This window comes from Halichoeres trimaculatus, unplaced genomic scaffold (assembly GCF_033239565.1).
Source record: "Halichoeres trimaculatus isolate MK-OKI-2021-1 unplaced genomic scaffold, fHalTri1.1 fHalTri1_scaffold_12, whole genome shotgun sequence".
Taxonomy (NCBI): domain Eukaryota; kingdom Metazoa; phylum Chordata; class Actinopteri; order Labriformes; family Labridae; genus Halichoeres; species Halichoeres trimaculatus.
Genome location: NW_027437190.1, coordinates 26,960,574 through 26,983,508, shown reverse-complemented (window position 1 = coordinate 26,983,508; position 22,935 = coordinate 26,960,574). Strand labels below are relative to the sequence as shown.

Sequence of the window (22,935 nt, the reverse complement as noted above, 5' to 3'; positions counted from 1 at the left end):
ATTAATGTGTGCTCATGTAAGACTGGGTTTAAATCGTGGCTGCTGAGTTGTATTGAAATTGGGACATTATTATTGCTAAAATAATACACGTTTTTCACAATAAGTAAGACAAAAATTCCTGATAATAGCAAGCACTCCTTATATTATGGTATAATAGTATATTTTATCAGCGACCATCAGATTTACTGATGCCAATGTATAGTGAAGAAAAGTGCTTTTTGAATTTACTTACTAAAAAAAATAATGTCCAAATAGGCCCTTGAGTCTAGCTACCTGTAGAAGAACTAGCACTAGTATATCAAAATAGTGACAAACTGTGCTTGTTTACAGTTGGACAGTAGCCATCAACCAGAGCTACAGCCCCAACTAGTGGCAGGTTTCTAAACTACAGGTCAGACATACGACCAACATCTCAGGCCAGCAGTCATAAGGATAACAGTAATTTCTTAAACCTACAAGTAATTGTGCTGCTAATTAGTGAGGATAAAGACTCTTGAGTTGTTTCGTGAACTAGATGTTTATTTTCAGTAGTTAATCAACAATTGTTTATTGCAATGGCTGACTTCCTTTGAGAGTAAAAGGGCAAGTGGTAACAACCTTAATTTCTGAGTTGACGAACTCGTTAAGAAGTTGCTAGCTTACAAAAACTGCTGCTGACCAAAAAGTCATTCTAAACCTCTGCTTACTACAGAATAGAATAGAATAGAATAGAATAGAATAGAATAGAATAGAATGGAATAGAATAGAAAATACTCTATTTATCCCCAAGGGGAAATTCAGGAGCAATCAAGAAAAAAACAACTAAGAAAGTGTACAGAAAATGCAAAAAGGTCAATAACAAAATAGATGATGACAGCTTGACCATCATTTCCCAGTCAGCCAGCCTCCACCTCCACAGGGTCCAGGACTGAGCTTCTTCAGCAGCCTTTCCTTTTCTCCCTCCTGCATCCTGTCCGCTCACAGCAGGTAAAGTTCTTCTAACATGGTGTTCATGTCCAGTATTAGCTCCTGTAGCCATTTTTTTGAATAGCATGATGCTACTTTACTGTCTGGTATTTCCTCTGTTGCTGGGTTAGCACGGCTAGCTCGTCCATCTTATTGGAGATCAATCTTACGTTCGTACAAGAACCAGCACGTCGCCCTCACGTCCTTCTCCTCACCTTGTGGGAAACATCAGGCCTTGCACCGGTTAGCATTAATATGCTACAGACTGCAAACAGCTAATTTCACATGTAAACAATGCAGCCATGGGTGCGTGTAGGATCTCCAGACAAACACAGGACCAAAAGTAGTAAAAATATCATTGAAGACAAAACCAGTTTGGTGTCCATGACCAAAAAATGAACCATACAAAGTAATGACCCACTCCAAGTACAAAGATGATGAAAAAGAGACAAAAAATTACAAATAACGTACAAAGAAGATAGAGCTGCTGCAACAGGCAGCCACAACCAACAGGGCGGCTCCTAGCAACTAAAATAAACAACTGAAACATACTAAACAACTAAATAACATCCATCTGTTAATCTATTCACTATCTTAACTGCTGTTCTCTTTCTGCTAGAGCCTCTCTGTGGGAGGCTCTAGCTGTCATTTGGTGCAAGATAGGTTACACCTTGGGCAAGTTGCCAGCCAATCATATGGCTGCAACATAAAATTCCCATGGGGAATTTAGTTAGTTGAAGTTAAAAACCTCAAATATGCATAATTTATGGGTCAAGTGTCCAAGGCGTACATCTTCCTTGAACACCTCTCATAGCTCTGTCTTTGTTCTCAACCTCCTGCTGATGGTTTCTGGCTCTTAAGCTGCTAAATGCTTTTATGTATTTGAGTGCTGGTCTCTTGCTGTGTCTATGTACTTCCAGGCACCGAACAGATACCGTTAATAATGTTTTTCTAAAGGTTTTCATATCAAGCAGCTGCCTGCTGTGACCAAAGACCTGGGGTTGTGATTCAGAAGTTGTGGACAAAAAGAAACCCATCAATGGTTTTTGTCATTAGCATAATTTCAGGACAGCATGACAATGACAATCTTGTAACTATTGTTATATTTTCTACAAGTTAAGACCAGTATTAGTCTTGTAGTTGTTGCTGTTGCAGATTACAGATTCTGACCTTAATCTCCAGTAACATATTCACTGAATTATTTTCTATTTCTGTAGTCTGATCTCAGCCGACTAGACGTCACTGCGTGTTTCTTTAAAAATCCAAAGAGACTTATTGATGTGTTAATATCGTCATGATCCGCTCAAAAGCTTAGGCTCCCATTGTTTTTAATTGAAGACGATATTTGGAGGATTTACAGGGTGTGGGAGTAGGCAGAGAGAGATGCCTGTGCTGCTCTGTGTGAATGTGGCAGAGGATAAGGAAGTGGAGGGTTTATTGTCTGAGCATTGAAATTGGCTCTTTTCTGAGTTGGGATTTCATTAAAGTCAGAGAATAGGGCTGTCAAACACTTCTGGCAAGGTGACTGATGTCTTCCCACTTCCTCAAAGGCAAAGAAAAGGAATATATAACTTTCCTAAACCTGCCTTGGTCGCTCAGCAAAAAGGCATCCTGCTTTTTAAATTGCTGGTGTCTGAAAGTGATAATAAATTAAAGTACTGTTCCTCCAAGAGGTTATTCTGCTTATCTGTACATGTGCGTCTGCAGGCTGGCTTATTAAATTAGAATTTAGTGGGTCGGCTGGTTTCTATGTTTGCTAATGGAAGGCTGGATGTGCTTTTTTAGCCATTTTATGAAGTGCGTCTTTCATGATTTATAATTCAAAAAAGTCGCTATGGAAATGGTGCTGCTGTGTTGTCTTCTACAGAAAAAAACATCAGTCAATTTTATTCAACCATAATGAACTGCAACAATAAATGATCAAATTTCTCATTAATGTCTCATAATAGGACTGCCTCACAACAATCAAATGAAGCAACAACACACGTTTAGAATGCAAATTGAGTTTTTTACACAGAAGTGTAGAAAAACAAATTGGTTTCATCACTGTTTTATGTGCTGATGCTTTACCCAGCAGAAAACCTGCACAGCTAATTCACCTCCAACAACTTTTGGTGTCTGAGTTATTTTTCTCCACTCCTGAGGAGTCACAAATTTAAGATGAAAGCAGCAGCGAGGCCGATCATCTCTGAGTTCAAAGGCTTGACTCTGTGTTTGAAGACTCGTACCCAAAGAGAAAGGTGTTATAAAGCTAGCAGTCGGCGTATGAAGGGATCAGTAGAATAAGAAACACGGTCAGAGACTCTGCAGTGTGATAAGCCATTAGTGAAAGTGTTATGTGAGAATTTCTTTCAGGGTTTTCTCAGCAAGCTGCACGAAATTTTCTTTTGAAACTGCTATTAATGCTCAGCTTCTTCTATCAATGACGCTGTTTGAAGAATTATTTGGTTTTCTGACCTTTTGGGATAGAAAAGTTCCTTTATTAATATTGACAGTGAGACTGCATCTCTTGTGAGAAGGAAAACCAAAATTACAGTTTCTTGGACATTTTTTCTGCTATGGTTACTGAAAGTTTAATGACTCTTGGATAGGGCTGGGATGATATGTTAGTCTTGCAATTCAATCCTACAACGATTTTAAAGGTGCTGATTTGAATCAAATTACAATTCTTCCATATTTACATATTTTGCAATTTTTAGTTTACTTTTTAACTTCAGACCATGTGGAAAAGTTAAATGATAATAACAACATCTACAGACTATATCAGGTGGAGATGCACTGATATGTAAATTTTGGCCAATACCGATGTCCGATATTAATATTGCCATTATGGCTGAAAACCAATATTTATAACCAATATCTCCCTTTATTTTCAAACTTGTTTTCCTTGTCCACTCTTCTTAGGTAGTTTTGGTGTTTACATAGTCATAGAAAACAATATTGTTTGGGTCTTGAAAGATCATTTAAGATGCTCTGAAAATGAAAAAAAAAAAGACCAGCATCGGCCAATGCCGATATTCATAACGAGATATCCAGTATCCCTCATATCAGGAGCCATATTTTTTCTAAAATGCACATCGCGTGAGTCAGAGAGAAACATTTCACACTGCTGGAGGAAAGTGGCAACTTTTTTCCTATCAAGTTTATAAACAAAGACTGAAATGAAGAATATGATTTAAAAAAAAAAAAAAAAACAATTTTGATCTTGTCAAACAAAAAAATCCTGTTATATCACATATAATTTTTTTTCTCCCACCCCTACTCTTAAATTATTTTTTGTTTAGTTCTCTCACAGTTCCACCCCTGCTCTGCCAATTTGGGATGGGTACCAAATCACGTACTTTTATAAGTACTGACCAAATTCCGTCTGTAGTACAGAGTACAGATTCATGTAAAATCAAGCAGTACCATGTTTCTTTACCTAAACACATCCTTGTCACTGTGAGGGAGTGGAATTGGAGGCGATTTTCAATGCTGGACATGAACACAGCATTCCAAGTTTATAGATTGAGAAATAAATGTGTTAGATTAAAAATCTATGAGATTTATTTATGGAACAAACAACAATACTCAGTATCTTCATAGAGCCAGCAGCTCACACAGGGTTTCTGGGTTGATTCCTAATTTGCTTGTGTAAATTTCCACACATAGGTCGTGAAGAAAGTCAGGACTATCGGATTCTTTTTCTCTTCTACAATATCTGGTGAAAGAGTCAGCTAAATCTTGTGTATTTTCTAGCTGTATCAGATCTGCAGACTCTAAAAATGTTATGCTGGTCAAATCAGCTCAGGAAAATATGCAGAAATACCTTATGTTCTGATATCAAAGTTTTGTTTATTTCTTTTTTGGGGGGATGGGGGCAGAGAGTTTTACAGTCTACAGAGTAAAACGACCTCACTTATAGTTATCGTTTGCAAACACTGACATCCTTGGATGCTTTTTCCTTTCAAAGGCTGAGATGATTTGCAAGTACCACCAGGCATGTGAGTCTCTAAAAACAGGTCATCAGCCTCACTCCATCAGAAATGAATTTCTCCTGTAAATCCAGCTGTCCTCATCTTACCTCCACAGATCTATTACTGGTGCTCTCCTTTTCCTCTCCCTGGTGTGTTTTAGCTAGCCCTGATCTACTTGTACGTCTTCTGCTCAAAATAACTTCTGCTAATTCTTCCTCTGGTTGCTTTTCATTGAAAACACCTTCTGATTGGCAGCGAGGTCTGTGGTATTGTTTGAAGTTTTCTGCAGCAGGGATTTGTTTCTAATAGGCACGCTTGGTTCACCATCATGATTCTCACGGGACACTGTGTGGTTCCCAGAGTGGGTCCCTCTCCCCAGGCAACACACTGAAATTGGCAATTTCTAGCAGACAAATTACCTCCTACTCGTCTCTTTGTCCTTTTGTAACCTTTCTCCTTCTTTTCTATCTTTGGCCTGACTGTAAAAGCTCTGTAATGGTTGTATTTTCTTTCACTTACCCCTCATTTCTCGCACTATCCCTGCAATTTCATTACCAGCTTGTTTTTGTGGAGAGAACGTCTCTTTCAGCAGGATGAGTGAGCGGCAGGCAGCCAGTTCACGAGGTTTCCTGGAGGATTATTGGTCCTGTGATGTTTCCTGTAAAACTTCCCGTTACTCCTCTAAGTTTAGAAAGCACTCAGCTCTCACCCGCTCACTCACATTCCATCAACTTTTCTGGCAGGGTCTATTGATTGGGTCCGTGCTGTGATCCGAGGAAACTGTAAGAAGGAGACAGGGTTTGACTGCAGCCTTGAGAGCAGGGGTGCAGATAAACGTCACTTTGGACTGTAACACTTGATGCCTGAGACTCGGAGCAGCTCTGTTAAAACAAGTGTGAAACCAGTGTTTTTAGCCAAGTTGTCACACCAGACAGTCACTGCTGTCGGGGCTCAGACTGCATGCAGACATGAACTTCACTTCCACACTTACTGTGTGTTAGAATTCTTGCAAGTCATAAAAAACAGAATGCTAAATTTTATGATGTTTTAAGAGACTTAGTCCAGGGCTGTTCAGTTAAAAGTTTGCTTAGGCCAGATTTTCAGACTAAGGACATGAGCTGGGCCGCACATTTTTAGCAGCAAAGTTAAGCTGTTGTGGCCCTCTCCTGAGCTTTGCAAGTCTGCTTTATTGTAGTAAAGCTCCGGTCGTAAGACAGTCAGACTCAGAATTTTAGCCACCCCTTGAAAGTTCCCTCGGAAAAGTTTTTCCAAAACTCAACATGTTTTTCAGTGTGGTGTCATCAGACATTGTAATCTTTCAGCACTGCGACACTTGTTGCAGAGCAAACACATTGGTTTGATTTTTGGTCTTGGTAGTAAAATAAATAAATACTTTTAGTAGTCCGCGCAGGATTAAACTGACATGTTCCTTGCTGATATTTTAATTTTTGCTGATATTTTGTTTTTGATGATATTTTCACCTGTAGGACTGCTGATGTTAACTTTTCAAATGTACCTGCTCAGTGACACAATGCATTGTGGGTTAGTTGCTAGGTTATAATAGGTGTTGCAGTCAATATTTGTCCTTATGTTGGATTTTTTGTAAGAACTTGCCAGTGTTAGTAGAAGATGTTTTTCTCAGCGGACACGAATCCCAATCACTTGGCAGCACCTTTTGGGCCGAAAGTGGCCCATGGGCCGCTTATTGAATAGAGCTGACTTGGTCCTTATTTGTTTTTTGTTTTTTTTGTTGTTGTCGTTTTTTTAATAGAACCATTTTTTCTGGTTCCGTTAGGGCCTAAATCTGAGTCCATAGAATAAAGCATGAAGTGGTTTAAGTGAACTGTACATGTTTAGCTGTGATGATGCAAGACTAATCCACTTTGGGCCATGAATCTGATACTTGACAATGTTGGCCCAATATTCAGAAAGAGCATCAGTACTCATTTTTTACTCAGGTTTTCTGCCTTGCTCCAAATCTGATTCACAGAGTACTCTGTACTTATGATCTTTTGAGTATGAGCACATCCATGAAGTTTTTAAGCTCAGCTCAGTTTGCTCATTTTGTGTCTTACTTACAAGCTGTCAGCATCACCAACCTGTGCTGTGTGCTGTCCGACTAACAGAGCTTGGCTCTGTCCAAATATTGATGGGGGCACTTTTGCCAGTGTGCCAAGAAGTTTATTCGATACCATTATTTTCTATTTTATTATATAATTTTATTGTTGGAGTCAAAATTTTTCCTGGAGTGAGCCAGCCAGAGCAGATTGTTTGGTTGGTGCTGTTCCAAAAGTGGACAAAGTGCCCAAGTGTGCGCAAGACTTAACTTTAAGTGACCTCAGACTCACTTATTTTCTACTAAAAAGATAATAGTACCGGTAATAGTTATAACATCTGTGAATTACGCATTTTTTATGAGCCTTAGTTGCAGAGAAAAAACTAAATTGTGTCCCAATCTGAGGCATATAAGCCTAGTAAAATATGTTGATTTGCTCCCTAGTGCAGTTTTTGGTGCATCTCAACTTCTGTGTGCACTTTTGTTTGGTGATCTGGCTACAGAGGTTTTGCACGAAAAAAAGCCCCCAGAATCCTATTTGAAATTCAAGTTTAAGCTTAATTTGGGTGCCCAGTCACTTCCTCCTTGGCTTCTGATTGGCTTCTGATTGCTTAGTCATGACACGTATGCATTGCTTTCTCAGAGCTTTTATCCTGTGTGCTGCATCAGGAAATGAGCACTGGGAGAGGTATTCATCTAGTTCATCTCTACGATTAACTCTTTTTCCAGCTTATGTATATAAAACCATTTCATGCATTCTTAATAGTATAAATATTGATCAGAGCAGCTCTATGCTTGTGTGGGAATCTCTTAAACTGCCGTCACAGGGAATGGATGCTACCTTGAAAACCCTCTGTACTGCTTCATTGGAGAAGTCAATACTTTGTCCACGGTTTCAGTGTTCAATTCATTTTCAATTTTGGAGAAATTGTGTTCTCTTAAAAGAAATAAGTACCTTGACACATTTTCTTTGTCGGGGTTTCAACTTTTCTCTACCAAATTTGTGCATTTACATCAACCTTTCAGTCAGTAGTGCTTTTTAAACTCTGAACACAAAACTCTGAAGACTTCTCTACAGAAGCAGGGAGGCCATGTTTTTGGTTTTCTGCTCATCACCTTCCAGTATTTCTACATCTAATCTTTCTTATAGTCTGTTTTTTTCTTTTGTTTGCCTGCTGCTGGGTCCCTCCTCCCGTGTAGCTCTTAGATGCTGGTGTAAGTTTCTGAGATGTTTGCACTCCAGCCGGTCTAGTAAAGCTTACACCGCAGAAGAAAGGATCATTTGAGGACGTGCTAGTGCAGACCGATCCATTATGACAGTGTGTTGTGCTGAGATAAACACGTAAAAAAAAAAAACTAAAAAAAAACTAAACACAGATGGTTTTATCAGACCATCATTGCCTTTATGGGTCGGGATGAACAGTCGTGGATGACAAACTCCCAGTTTGAGCTGGTTTCTCTCTAAACAGACTTGACTGTTGTCTTTGGAGTGCTGCAATGAAACTCTGAACTTAAACTTCATTTCTGAGAACTCAATGCTGTGTTTTCTATATCTTTGTATTCTTCAAGCTCCACATGCTCTTCATTTTCTTTCTCATTGCTTACTTTTTTAAACCATGTTTATCAAAATACTCGATGGAAAAAACCTGCAGGGGTATAAGTGTGAGCCGAGAGTGTGAGAATTGATTCTGGATCCAACTTCCTTGAGCACAGCTTCATTGAATAGCCATATTTCTCTTTCTTATTCAATGTCAATTGGCTCTCCTGCCTTTGAACCTTTAAAACATCTTAATGCTCCAGGTCTACCTCCCCAACGATTCAAAACACAGTCCCTACATTTTAATGGGCTCCTTGTGGTGATTCTCTGTCTCTTGGCGTGAATCTTTCATAGTGCTTTAGAACTTCTAACCAACCAGTGGGCTTCCCTCAGGAGACATCGAGGTACGTTTTGGGTAGAAAAGGGAGAACACCTGCCATGAGACAGGTGTATACAAACCACATGTTAATAACATGTTACAAACCCACCAAAGTGGATTTTGTAAATACTACTAGAGTTAAAAAAAAAAAAGTCACACTCTGCTGGAAATAAAACAGCACTATATCAGATGGATACCACTATTCAATGTGAAAAATGCACAAAAAAGATGACTGATGAAGCATGTAAGGTAATTTTCTGGAAATCATCTCCAAAAAGCAACCCAGGTGTCCATATCACTCTGCTCAGTGATTTTCTCAAATTATGTTTCTTGCAGCTGGTTGAAAGCATTTTGCGGAGTGAACCAAGGCTTGCTAAGGGAATTATTCCTAATTACAAGCTCTATGGAGACATATTCCAATCACAAATCTCATGCCATTTTCTTCTACAGTCACTTAGCATATTTCACAGTTTTACACAAGAGTATTTGTGATGAACCCTTTAACCAATTTTCTCCCCTCATTTTCAAATTTCTGAGTAATGATGTTAACTTTTACAAGAGATGCTGGGTGATATCTCCTCCTACTTGGTATGTTAATAAATGGGTATTTTTCTTTATTAAATGCAAATCAAAGCTTTGACCAGTTGACTACATTAAAGTTAAGATACCACTTAGATAACAACAGAAGACAATTGTATTTACTTGAGAAAAGAAACTGGATCAATCAATACACTTTTTTTGTTTTTAATTTTTGTTTTTAAAGCATTTCTTTTAAGTCATCATGTAGTCAGCCTGTATACATTCCAGACATATCATCTCAAATTTATGAAGCACATTATATCAGTTTCACTGGCCCTGGATAGTTACTGCACATTCTACAAACTCATGCCAAATGTTAACAATATCATTCACTTAAAGCTATTAGTGTAAAAAAAAAAAAAAGAATAAACTGCAGGATCAGGGTAAGTTTGATAAAAGCATAGAGAAGATTGCTATTTTTTGTCAAAAAAAGTTATTTTAATTACGAGATAATTATCTCAAAAGTAAAAATTTATTCTCTCAACTGAACTCGATATGCTTCCTGAAAGCAATCAAAGTTAAGCACAATTTATTAACAATGAAACACTGATCACAAAGTCTGCAGGTGAAAAAAAGTCAAATGTGGTTGTTAGGGGTCCTGTACCTGTGCTGGTATTGCATTGCTCGAATCCAGTGGTTATAAACCAGTTTAACCAGCAACAGTCTTGATAAAAAAATACTGACAAACCCTGCTGTGCCGTGACGTACAATCTGTACTTGTTTACATCTGGGTAGTTGAGCACTGCAATAGCTTATAACTAGTGGTGAGTGGCTGTGCTACAGCTTTGACACAAGAAGTGACAGTGATTTGTAGTCTACAACAAAATGAATATTTGTCCAACTATAATTATGATGCTGACCACTTTCCACCACCAGTAGCTGCAAGTGCATGGATAACTTTTTCACCCGGGTTTTGCCTCCCAGGACACAGACAGCAGCTCATAGGTACAAGTTTTAAAGCCTTGAGGGAAAACTTACACATGTCCATAGTGCAAAACATTTCGTTTTTAAGGGGGAAGCAAATAAAGTATTCATTTGAAGTTAGATTTGTTTAGAAAAACTAGATTTAAACATCATAGGAAATAAAACACTCATTCTCTGAAGACACTGTGTTAAATTGTAATGAAGGTGGAGATAAAACCTGTACTAGACAACTAATAACATCGTATTCTAGGTTTGCTTCATTATTATTTTGGAAAGTACCCAACATCAAATTTCATATTCAGAAAATTCAAATTAGTCTCTGAAAAGCTGTTTACATCCTCGTTAGTATGGTTTGCTGATTTTGGGATTGCTTTGAGATGTTCAGTAATCCCACGCAGGAATATTTCACCGCTCAGTTCTGCCTGGTTGCTCAGCTCTGCCTGGTTGCTCAGCTCTGCCTCTTGTTTTTGGGACTCGCTTGTAATTGAGCACGGTGTTTTGCTGACTCAGGATGAGACCTCGGTGGCCTTCAGAGACCCTCATGGCCCCGTCACCGCTCACCATAAATGTACTTTTAATGGTCAGGAAATGGCAGTGGTGCAAGAGGACCGGAGCGGGGAGGAAGATGTGTGTGTGTGATAAGGTGGGAAGTTCAGGGGGAAACGGAGAAAAAGCTGATGCTGTGTCTTCTCTGCCAAAGGTCTCCTCAGTTTCAGGTGATGACACAGCACCTTGTTAACGCTGCTGTGTCTTTGTGCTGCCATGCCAGGGTGCTGCTATGATTTATGATCCGTGATACACCCAAAGCCTCCTCAGTTTAAGGAGAGGCCTCGCTTGTGGATCCAAAAGGAACAACTACATCGCTAAATGAGCCAGGTGTAGAGGTGCCAAGTGTGCTTTCAAGCAGTTTTTATGTTGTTTTATTAGACCCTTTTATGAAATGATTCATTTTCTTGTAGCTTAGAAAGAGGCAGCATGGTCAGCTTGGTTTGCAGAGTTTGGTCAATGTTTTCATAAGAGAGACTGTAATATATAGTGAGTTGACTTTTAATAAATTCTTTCTTTTTTCTTATAGTTAAAGCTGTGACTTAGTAATAGCTGAACATATAAAAATATCAAAATCTTTTCTTGAATGGGATTTTTTTTTTTCACAAATAAATGTAAGATGCCTGCATTGTTCTCTACATAGACTGTATATAGTGTGGACAGCTTGGCTCCACCTTTTACCATTGTATGGTTTTGAAGCCAAAATACCCCTGTCACAAGAGCAACCATTGGTAGTCTGCACAGTAAAGACTGTGAGGGACTCTGGGAAAGTCTGAGTGGAGCTGGGTGACAAAAATAAAAATTATTTTCTTCTTTCGAGAGTCTAATCACTTCCTGGCTCTCCCTCCCGACATATTTTGCAATCGCCGAAAATATTACACAAGAACAGCAGCTGTCAATCATCGTTTAACCTAAAGTAAAACCTCATTTTGAACCTCTTATAACTAATGAAAACGAAACTTTTCAGAAAAAAAGTGAACTTGAACACAAGGCAGCCATATAATATCCTCAAATCACCACAACAATTGGACTTGAGAAACATTTGTACGAGGTGTATTAATTTTCTAAAGTTAAACCACAGCCCATCTGGAATGACTGGGGAGACAGATTTCTTGACCTATACTGCAACCAGCCACCAGAGGGAGCAGTTTTTGTGGCGACCTCACTTCAAGCCGAGCAAGTTGATGTCCATTTTTTTACAGTCTATGGTTCTCTACTATGAAGGTCTTTACTGGTTCTCTCCCAGCTTTGGCTTTCCATGTGTGCACATTAAAGAAAGGGGAAGTGTGCTCTCCCTGCCTCTGCCTTTGGCATACCATGAAAGTATTTGGAAGGGCAGGGACCTCTGAAAACAGAGCCAAAAACATATTGCTTGCAAATAAAAGTTCTCTAGAGAAAGATTGGTCTTGGCTGATTTAAAACTTGGCTTTACCTTTATAGGAAGAGATACGACTTGCAGAAAGTGGTGATGGTGTTGTTGGGCTTGGGTCAAATCTTGGTGACCTTATTGTGGGCTGAGCATCGACATCCGCTCTCTTTTTATTTAACCATTAAATTGGTGAAAGCCAAGAAGTCCTCTGGAGTGGGATCAAATGGGGTTTGACTCCATCCAGCAGCCCTTTCAGACAACCAATCCCTCACTTTCTCCTTCTAGCTTCCTACTTTGTCCTCTGTTGTATCTGAAGAAAAATGTGGAAAACAAAAGTTTTCTGCATTTGCTTCACAAGTTAAAGTAATCAAAACACAACAAAGGAACAGTTTCTCATTATAATAGCAACTGCAGACACAACTCACTGAATTATTCATGAATCCAATAAAAAATGGCTTGTTTCATGTTCAATCCCTTTAACTTATACCCATCGTAGGATAGGATAGCTGCTAGCTGTATAGTTTTCTTTAGTCTAGTCTGGTCTAGTATATTTAGACTAGTGGTATGAATAAGAAATAGCTGCTGTGCCATGAGGTAGTCAAGCTCACACAACAATAAACTCAATGTCTCATATTGTGATCATCTCACTTCTCCAGCTGTCTGGTTACTTTGAACAAGTGTTGCTTTTTTTCCTAAATAAATCCAGTCTAACTTTGTCTTCACAGCATAAATAGTAAGCATGCAAGTTAGTTCGTTCCAGTACGTGTGCATCTATGCATTGGTACTGTTAGATAGAAGAGGTAGACATGTGAATGGAGGGAGGGGTTATGACTGCATGAAGCTGGAGTACAGTTGTCTGCCTTTAGTCTTAGTGTGCTTGTTCAAGAATGTTCTTATGCAAAGCGCCGCACAGTGCGGTGAGACTCATACTTCAAATGCTGGAGGTGTATTTCTATTTTGAATTACCACTTCACTGCACCAAGGTTCTTCTTTTTAAAATCATATCTCCAAACAGGAGGACATTTAAATATGTGCTCACGCATTTTTTGTGTCTAAAAAGATCTCTTTTTTTGGTGATATACTATAGAGAAGATTTTCTTGACATTTTTGCTGTATAATTATATGATTTTATGGAGAACATTTTGCTCACTTTTCTGTAAGCACATAAAGCACAGAAAATCAAGCCCACCCAACTCTTAAACCTTTGTGAACTTCACTCTTAATTCTTTGGTATTTCTTTCTGTTCATGTAGCTATTGCATGTTGTCTTGACAGAAGATATTTTTTATTGCTTGTGTGATTTTTTTTTTGTCTTGACAACAAAACAAGAAATGTAGCTCACTGGTCGATCCTCCAGCAGGGTTCTTTCAAGAACAAAGATCCCACGCTGCTGCAGACTGTGGCGATATCGGAGGGGAAGGGGACTGCTGCTGTGCCTTAAAGCAGAAGACCTGCTTTAATTAGTTGTCCAGAAAAAGCTACAAATTGTTCTGCCCACCAGTTAGTTAATCACTGTGTATCTACCTCTCTTGGGCCGAGAAGGAGCCACTGAGTCCAAAGTCATCTGCCTGTTGTGCGTACACCACAGTGTAGTGATTTTCTTTGGTGCTGCAGAAAACTCCACTCGACACTTTTGGCTAATTAGTTGTAACCACAGTCAGTGTCACTTCTCCAGGCAACTGGACTTCATTGTTGCTGGTTTATGGAATACACTGGTCTCATTTAGCTGTCCAATCAAACGTTCCTGTGCAAAAAAGTTGTAGCTTGACATGATTTATCATTAACAATGGCTTGATGGCCACCAGATTTTACATGTAACTTGCTCCTTTGCAGCCAGCCATCGTTGATCATGTCAAACAAGAAATAAAAGGAATATTAACCCGATATGTCAACTACCTTCTTTCACTACAAGGTCAAGGTGAACCAAAGTAGTTTTTTCATGATAAAAACCTTCAAAAGAGGTATTTGTTGCAGAAACCAACTTGTAAAAATTGTACAAAATTTGACCTTGAAAACCTGTGTTATTTTTCTCACACTGTGTATGCTGTGTGTGTAATTCTTCTGTCAAAATACAAGCAACAGAGACAAAAGGATATTTTCTTGACCATATTATCACAGTCTTCACTATTCAGGAATGTTTTTTTGTACCCATTTAATTAACCTCTCTCCAGCAGGATCTTTTCCTTTGTGGCACTGCTTTGATTTGGAAGTTTCCTCTTGTCTCTCTTTTTTTACATCACTGCCTCAGAGACACTGAACTTCAGATCCTCTCTCTTGTGTGCCAGATGCTTCTTTGCCTCTGTGTCATCCGTTTGAAATTGTTAAACATGGACTCTGGTGGATAAATCCCATCCTTGCAGTCGTGGATGAAACAAGCTTTTTAAAGCTCCCACAAGTGGCCCGGACTGTGGCGCTGCCGGTTACTGTGACTTCCCCCTTTGTCTTTCTTTTTATGACTTTCCACATATGACTCACAAATTTACATATCCGCCTCCTCTCCCTCAATTCCAGTCTGTGATTGTGCTCCTTTGGGCGAGCCATGTAGTGTACTTCCAACAAGTTTAGAACCTCAAAGAACCTTGACTTTATAAAACACACATATCTATCAGAGATCAACCTCATCTTGAGAGTTTACCAAAGGAAAAGCAACAAGTACAGTCACACAAAGCAGCTTCAGGTTATATAACAAAGGATTTCACTTTTTATGCAAGGCCAATCCATTACCTTCTGATTTTACAGATTCTGCAGTTGACAGATACTGATGTACACAAAGACAAACTGTTTTTCTAAATGGTTGTCTTGCATAATAACCGAACATCAACACTTAATGTTGGCACAGCGGATTATCAAGGTCACTTTGCAGGTAGTACTTTATCTTCTTCCTTCAATTCTCTTTTGCTGTTTTAGCTTCGCATCTCTAGAGTTGTACGGATGCAGAGGAAACACATGCTGGGCTTTTCAAAGAAAGAAAGAAGTGACACTGAGATAATTGTTACCTCTTGTGCTCTCATTTCCTTTTAGCGAGTTACAACCTACGCTGAAAACACTCAATTTCCATGCAACAAGAAATGACAGAAAAGGGTCTTTCAACCATTTTCAGATAAGACCCATGTTCTCTAAGATAACAGTCTGTATATGTGTTTTTTAAGGCTGGAAACAGAAGTAAGAAGCGAGAAAAAATAACTATAGGTATGGTTTTGATTGGGTATGGGTATTGGTAAAAGTGGTGGTATCACTGAGGGTATTGTAAGGCTTACAGTATAGGTTTGGATAAAGGTGTCAGTAAGAGCAACTGTGGTGGTATCAGACAAAGTAATCAGTAATCTCTGTAAATGTCTAACATTGGTATGAGTAAAGTTATTGGTATAGGTTGTAGAATTCAATGGGAGTTGATACAAGTTTGGTAAAAGTAACAGCATTATTAAACATGGTAAAAGTTTAAGATTTCATTTTCTGTGTCTTTGAAGGTGTCAGTAATAGCAACAGTATATGTGTCATGAGAAGTATCGGTATAAGTAACTGTTGTTGTATCAGTTAAGGTATCAGTAGAGTTATCTGTTCAGGTATCAGTAGAAGTATCGATATAGGTTTCAGATATTTTGTTGTAGATATCAGTGATGTTTGTTTATAGGCATCAGTTGTAGTATCGGGAAGGGTATCAGTAGAATTATCAGTTTTAAGTATTGGTATAGGTTACAGATATTTTGATGTTGTAGATATCAGTGATGTTTCTGGTATAGGCATCAGTTGTAGTATCAGGAAGGGTATCAGTAGAAGTATCAGTTTAGGTGTCAGTTGTAATAATGATATTGATATCAGTAAAGTATCTGTTTAGGTGTCATATTGGTATTGCTGTTGGTATCAGTACCAGTAGCAGGATAAGTGTCAGTATCGATAGTGGTATCTCTATAGGTGTCAGTATAGGTATTGGTGTGGGTATCAGTAGTATTAAATATTAAGTTAACAGTTTTAGTATAGGTATCTGTATTGGTACTGTATAGGTATGGATAATGCCATATGTAAAGGTAACTGTAATTGTATTAGTAGTAATGTCTACACAGGTATCGGTATAGGAGTTGATTTAAGTATCAGTTTTGGTGTATGTTTATGTATTTTTAGTGGTATTGGTATCAGTAAAGGCATTTGTAATGGTACAGTATCAGTCAAAAATACAGGAACAATCTGGGTATTTAGTATTGGTTAGTACAATTCAGCTAATTTAGTTCAGCTAACGTGTCTCAGGATGATATCAAACAATGACACTAGAGCCCAAGATCAGACAAATCTAGCAACATTTCATTTACCATTTCATTTTTCACCAATACAATGTATGTCTTACAATCCTGTTTGGTATCAGCGGGCTACATGATGTACAAAAATACCAAGCATGGGCATTTGAATCAGTTAAAGGAAGGAGAAATGAATTTCTTTAGAGGAAAAAATCTAGCATCTTTGAATTAATTTCAGATGGAGAAGGAGAAAATGCATTTGCACCTTTTGAAAGAAAAAGTAATTCATATTGCATCAGTTTGAGGATTTTTGAAGCTTATCTAAAGTTTGTGTTGGAACTGATGAAAACCCTTCTTCACAGATTTTAATAAAGGCTTTTGAAATGGTGAAGAGTGCATGTAATCACTTCTGAAACTGACCTTTGTATTCTGGAGGGTGATGTGTGACTATTCTTAAGCAGGGGATGAGATGTTGTGACCTCTGACCTACTCTCTTAGTATTAGTATGTCGTAACCCTGGTTCAACCCCCGATTCATTTTAATCACTGCCTCTGTGTTCAGTTATTGATTCTCCTCTCCCCAACAACCAGCCAATTAGTTGGACCAAAGAACAGTCAGTGTCCTGTCAGACCATGTCTGTGTCTGCTGTTTTTTTGCCCCTGGAAACAAATCGTTCATCCGTAAGCTCTCTTGGAGAAGCAACAGCAGCAGCAGCAGCAGCAGCAGCATTTGGGGGCGGCAGGCTCGGCTGTGGCTTTAGGTATTGATTAGTGCTGTGTGTGTTGTGTGCTGTGATGATGGGTTGTTATGCCAGCAATCCTACGGCTGCGTGACCCTGGTCCTCCCACGTTCTGACCCCTCTGCAGAGCACAGCAGCAGGGATGTGATAATACAATGCCAAATATCTCTTTCCCTCTGGTTGAATGAAACAGCTTCAGTGTGTCGCAGCAGGAAGCTCAGCCAGACATTCGTATACAGTGTGAGCTTGAATGTGCTCACATTTGGCTCAGGGACAAAGCTTTTTTCTTGTAAAGGTACCAGCAGGTTTTAAAATGACTAAATAAACACTGAATTTAGTTTTATTCTTTAAGACCTTCATAAAAGTAAAAAGAAATGCTTAAAAGGGTAAAAAGAATGTCTAAAAAGGCAGAAAAAGTCGATTTTGAGAAATTTTGCACACTCCTACAGCTCCACAAACTGTCACCCTGCTGAAGATGAGCATACGATGCATAAAGCATAACGTAATCATATTATGATACCCATTTCACGCATACCAAAGTGAATTAAGTCAAACTACACTGCAGTGTGCATTCGAAATATCTTCTTACTAAGTAGCTTGACTTGTTCTTTAACTGGAGCACTGAACAATGTTTCCCTGGCATGACTGCCGGATGAAAGGGCAGTGATAATATTAACCTGTTATATGCTCTACTTTTGCTCTTTAGCAGAAGGCCATGGTATACACTGGACACTGCCTTTCAAGGTGCCTATATTGAGGAATTAATTGACTCCACTGGAGCAAATAATGGGGCTCTGTTGGGGCATTATATGTTACATAAATAATGCAACAAACATTACTCATACTACGCATTATCTGCAATGCATAGAGTGCTCGCAAAACCCAACGGGTTTGATAGGTACACCAAACCAATTACCAAACAATGCAAAGGAAAATTCAGCTTTGAGATCTTTTACTCCTTTCACCACTTAAAACCTTTGATATTATATTATTTTCATCTACAATAAAACTAAAACATTAGTTTACTGTTAGTTTTTATGAGTTTTGCATGATTAGAATTGAATAGAATAAAAAACACTTTACAGCAGGTGAAGTTCTTCCAATGTGGTGGTCATGTCCAGTGTTAGCTCTGTTAGCCATGTCTGTGAATAGCATGATGCTACTTTACCTCTGGTATTCCCTCTGTTGCTGGGTTAGCATGGCTAGCTCATCCATCTTATTGGAAATAGATCTTACGTTCCCAAAAAGATGGATGGAAGGACAGGTCGATGCCGTCACTTCTTAGCTCACAGCTGAGAACCAGCACCTAGTCCTCACCTCCTTCTTCTCATCTTATGGGAAAACATCAGGCCTTGCACCAGTTATCATTGACATGCTTAAGGCAGCTAACAGCTGATTTCACACCTAAACAATGCGGCCATGGTTACATGTAGGTTCTCAAGACCAACACAGGAGCAAACATAGTAAAAATATCACTGAAGACAAAACCCAGTTGGGTTTCAATAACCAACAAATGAACCACAAAAAATAATAATGATCCACTCCCAATGCAAAGATTACGTAAAAGATTCGAAAAAATCATAAGGAACAGACAAGCAGGGCGGCACCTAGCAAAAACAGCTGATTTGACTCACACTGTAGCTGTTAGCAAGTAGGCTAATATGGTGTCTACCATCAACAAGCTTCAAAACTTAGTTTCAGACACTAGTTATAATCACACTTGCCTTTAGCTGTTTTAGCTAGCCAGCTCCCCTCCTCAACTCCATCTCTTGCTAGGTTGTCCAAATGATAGGTTGAGTCAGCATTTCTAACATGGCGACCACCATCAAAAGGCTTCCTAGCTAAGCTGCAGACTCTAGTTATTATAAAGATAGTTCTTTAATATGTTGAATCAAAGCTAAATGAGTTCCCCTCTAGTTGTGAGCTGCTTTAGCTAGCAAACCCCCAAGAGTAGGTGTATGCAGATTTAATGTCATGTTGTGCTATCTTTTTACTTCATCTGTCCCGTGTAGACATAGCTCCAAGCAGCTTAAGTCTACACTTTACCACCAGGAAGTGAATGTTTAAAGCAAATTTCTTCTATGTACACAATGAATGATTGCTGAGTTGCCAGGGCAACAGATGTGTCAGATGCAGATGTGTACTTGACAGGAGTATTTGGGATTGCCTACCAAAAACAGGTGACATGCATTTATTTCTATTGTTTATACTTTTTGAAGTGACATCAAAATGTCAGTGAATTAAGTGTTTGTGAAAGGTAGTGTCAGTTGCAGCAGCACCTGCTCTCTATCCTTTATTTCTCCATCTTTCAGAGTCACATCATTGCAGATTAATGCTGCCTTTTCACATCCTCTATGCCTTCAGTCATGCAGTTTCAGGTGTGCCATCTGCCTGTTTTCTATTCCCTCCTTAATCTGTTTTTTTTTCATGGCGGTCATAAAGTCCTGCCTCCCTCGTTTCAGGTTCCATCATGCTGTTTGATTGTGTCTGCACACACAGAGTGACACAGTCAGTGTGTCCTTAAAGGGAACCTAATTTTACCACATCTTACATTTTGCGCGAACACGTTATTCTTTTGTTCTTTTGCTTATAAAGCTTCTGAGAGGAACAATACAGACTGGCTAAATAAAAGACAGAGTAAGTGTCAAATAAAACTTGAGACGTATGCAGGTTTTCACTCTGCGAAGCTTCCTGCGAGGCACAATGAGACGTGCAGCTTGCATTATAATCTCTACATTGTCTGAAGAAAATGATAATAACTGTGAGGATATATCCACTTTAAGATTCATTGGTGTTATTTCCTTTAATCACATCCTGTGGATATTCTCCACATTTTATTAAGTTGCTAATGCATGGGTTGGATGTTTATGTTTTTTGAATATAAAAAACACAGTTTGAGATGCTGCTTTCTCAGTTGTCGTGCCAGAAAACAACACAGAAAATAACAAAGACAAAGAGATTCTTCTCTTATGACTTATATAGCTTTAATAACATGGTGCAGTAAAATACCAACAAATCTGGCACAGTAGCTACCAAACACTTTAATGGCATTTAATCCACTTATAGTGAAATCTCAGCTCCCTGACCCACAGCCGCTGTTACTCTGGACCTGGAGGACATTTGACATTTATTGGAACAGTGTGTCTTTAATGGAAACTGTGGTTGTTTTCATGTGAGGAATGGCTAGAGCTCCTAGGTGTTCATAATGAGCTTTTTAGGCTGAGAGGATTTTCTGCCGCTGGACTTGTCAGAGGTAATCGGATTCATGTTGTCCATTCCTCACGGGCTCATATTAGCTGAACCTCTGGTGGGAGAGGAGTCTCATGTAGTACTGGTACCGGAAATGACATCATGTTATTGGAGACATCTAGTCCTTGGCCATCTGTCCAGCTGTGACAGATAACAGAGTGCTCCAAATTTTGTCATGTTTTTTTCATCCACTGAGCTTGATTGAATCTCATGGGCAGGTTGTTGAAAGCATCTGAGTCAAGTAGGATTCATGTACCTGGGATTAGTTTTCACTATTCTTTTGAGTATTTGCTTTTTTGTCTCACTTAAACAATGACAGGACTGTAGATACAGCTCAATAAAGGCAGAGACGCACTGCTCCATAAATTAACATGAAAGACATCAAGACACATGAGAATATGAAATCAAGAAGAGTCTCCATCAAAGCTCTGTATTTCCATTTGATGATTGATACAATAATCAATAATATTCTACTACCAGGATGTAAACAAGCACATACAACAGATGGCATCTCAAATCACAGCTATGTTTGCCATTATTTTGATGATTGATGATGTTTGTAGGATTTATCTTTGGACTTAGATCCAGTTTTTAGTTTTTATTATTTTTCTTTTACCTTCTTTTTAAATGAAAAGTTTTCAATTTTATTTTTTTGTTCTTGTTTTTTTTTTTTCTTCTGTTCTGACTATTTTTCGAGCGGTGTGTTACTTAAAGCTGGTTTGCTGAAAATTAAACTTCTGTTTTAAGACTACAAAATAAGTCACTTCAGAACATCTAAAGCATATAGTGTAAAATATTTTAGCATTAGACGTAGGACTCATCTCCAATCTGTTTGATTTTGTTTATCTTGATGTATTTCTTTTTATTTATTCTCTTATTCATCTCATATTTCAGTCCATGTTATTGATTTCTAAATGTTCAGCGCTTTTCTGCTGTGTTTTCTTATCTTAATCTTTTGTTTTACTGCATAATCTTTTACTTTCTGGTTATCTTACCCCCTCTTTCCAGATGAATCTTTTAGTATTTTATTATCTTTTTATGACCTTCATTTCATTGCTTTTTTATTCTCCTATCTTGAGTTTTAACGCTTTATTTTGCCTCTGGTGTTTCCTCATTAAGATCTCATGATAGCGTTTCATCACTTCATCAGCTCCTGTTTTTAGTGAGTGTTATTTTCTTTGCCCATGCATTTGAATTGTAGCTTGATGGGGGTCATTGTTTTTTATTGATGTTTCGATTTCTGTGTTGCATTTAAGTTGAGTGTGGTGTTTCCAGGCTGAATTAGATGAAGTATGTTCGATTGATATTGACAGGATTTTACATGAATTAAGGCAGAAACTCGCTCACATTCTTCCTCCCATGGTGATTTTTTTCTGCTCAGCTAGTTCTGCTTTTGTTGTCTAATTGAGATTTTTTCCTGGATCGAACTTCTTATTCTGTCAGACATCATAAAACTGGCTTAGAGGTATCAGGAGTGTGTGAATTTTATGTCTGACTCTTGTCTTTAATTTGTTATTTTGATCCAGCACCTGAAGAACTTGTACTCTTTTCTAGCTCTGTCGTTATGAGCATGTTATTTTGCTTGCTTTGTGTTTGCTCCTGCACTTATTTGATCAGTTTAAACCAACTTACACTCTCACACTCTTTTAAAGTTAATTGTAGCTGTGTTTTGCTGCAGGCAGAGGTGTATCCGTCATCTCTCTGCTCTTCACCTGAGATTGTTAGACTTCTCGCTTTCTTCAGTGCCTAGAAGACGCTATTCTTCCTCTTTACAATTCACAACCATCTCTGTCTCCATCAGCAGTTTGGGAAGAGTACAAAGCACAAAGTTCAGAAATACCTTCTCCCATGACTTATTTTATCTAAAAAAGTATTTTCCATCTTCTGACATGATTCAGTCTTTAATTTCAGAGAGCTGCAGTCTCATTGTTGAGTGTGTATTGTGTATGTCTGTTAATTGCATGCTTGTTCTTAATCCGGGTTGATCAATAAGCCATCATCCCCCTTTGCCTTCAGCTAAACCAGTTTAATTACATCTGGGTTTGCGGGTGTGCTCCTGTTACGATCAGCTCTCTGACCGTGCTGTGCCCTCTGTTTGTGTTGCAGATGATGAAGTTTGCCTGGGACAACTACAAGCGCTACGCCTGGGGGAAGAATGAGCTGCGGCCTTTGACGAGAAACGGTCATATTGGCAACATGTTCGGTGAGTTTGAGGAGCTTTGCTTCAAGCAGAAAGGATCATAAAGGTCATCAGGGAGTTGGTTTTTATTTTGCAAATATCTGTTGACCTTTTTGTGGAAAGTTTAATGCATCGAAACTGGACTTTAAGTCGATTGAACCAAACAGGAAATACTGTTGAAGGATTGAAGATTTCTAGAGCCTTGTTAGTTATTTTGTTTTTTGTTGTTTGTTTTTTTTAATTCATAAT

General features: G+C 38.6%; 1 protein-coding gene across 2 annotated transcripts in view; it reads left to right on the top strand.

Annotated features, from left to right (window-relative positions):
* LOC141800895 (mannosyl-oligosaccharide 1,2-alpha-mannosidase IA) overlaps positions 1–22,935 on the top strand; it is a 264,860-nt gene that overhangs the window by 92,113 nt on the left and 149,812 nt on the right. For both annotated transcript variants that reach the window (XM_074683747.1, XM_074683748.1), the window contains exon 2: positions 22,614–22,710. In XM_074683747.1, the coding sequence (XP_074539848.1) occupies positions 22,614–22,710 (97 nt within the window). The remainder of the gene's footprint in view (positions 1–22,613; positions 22,711–22,935) is intronic.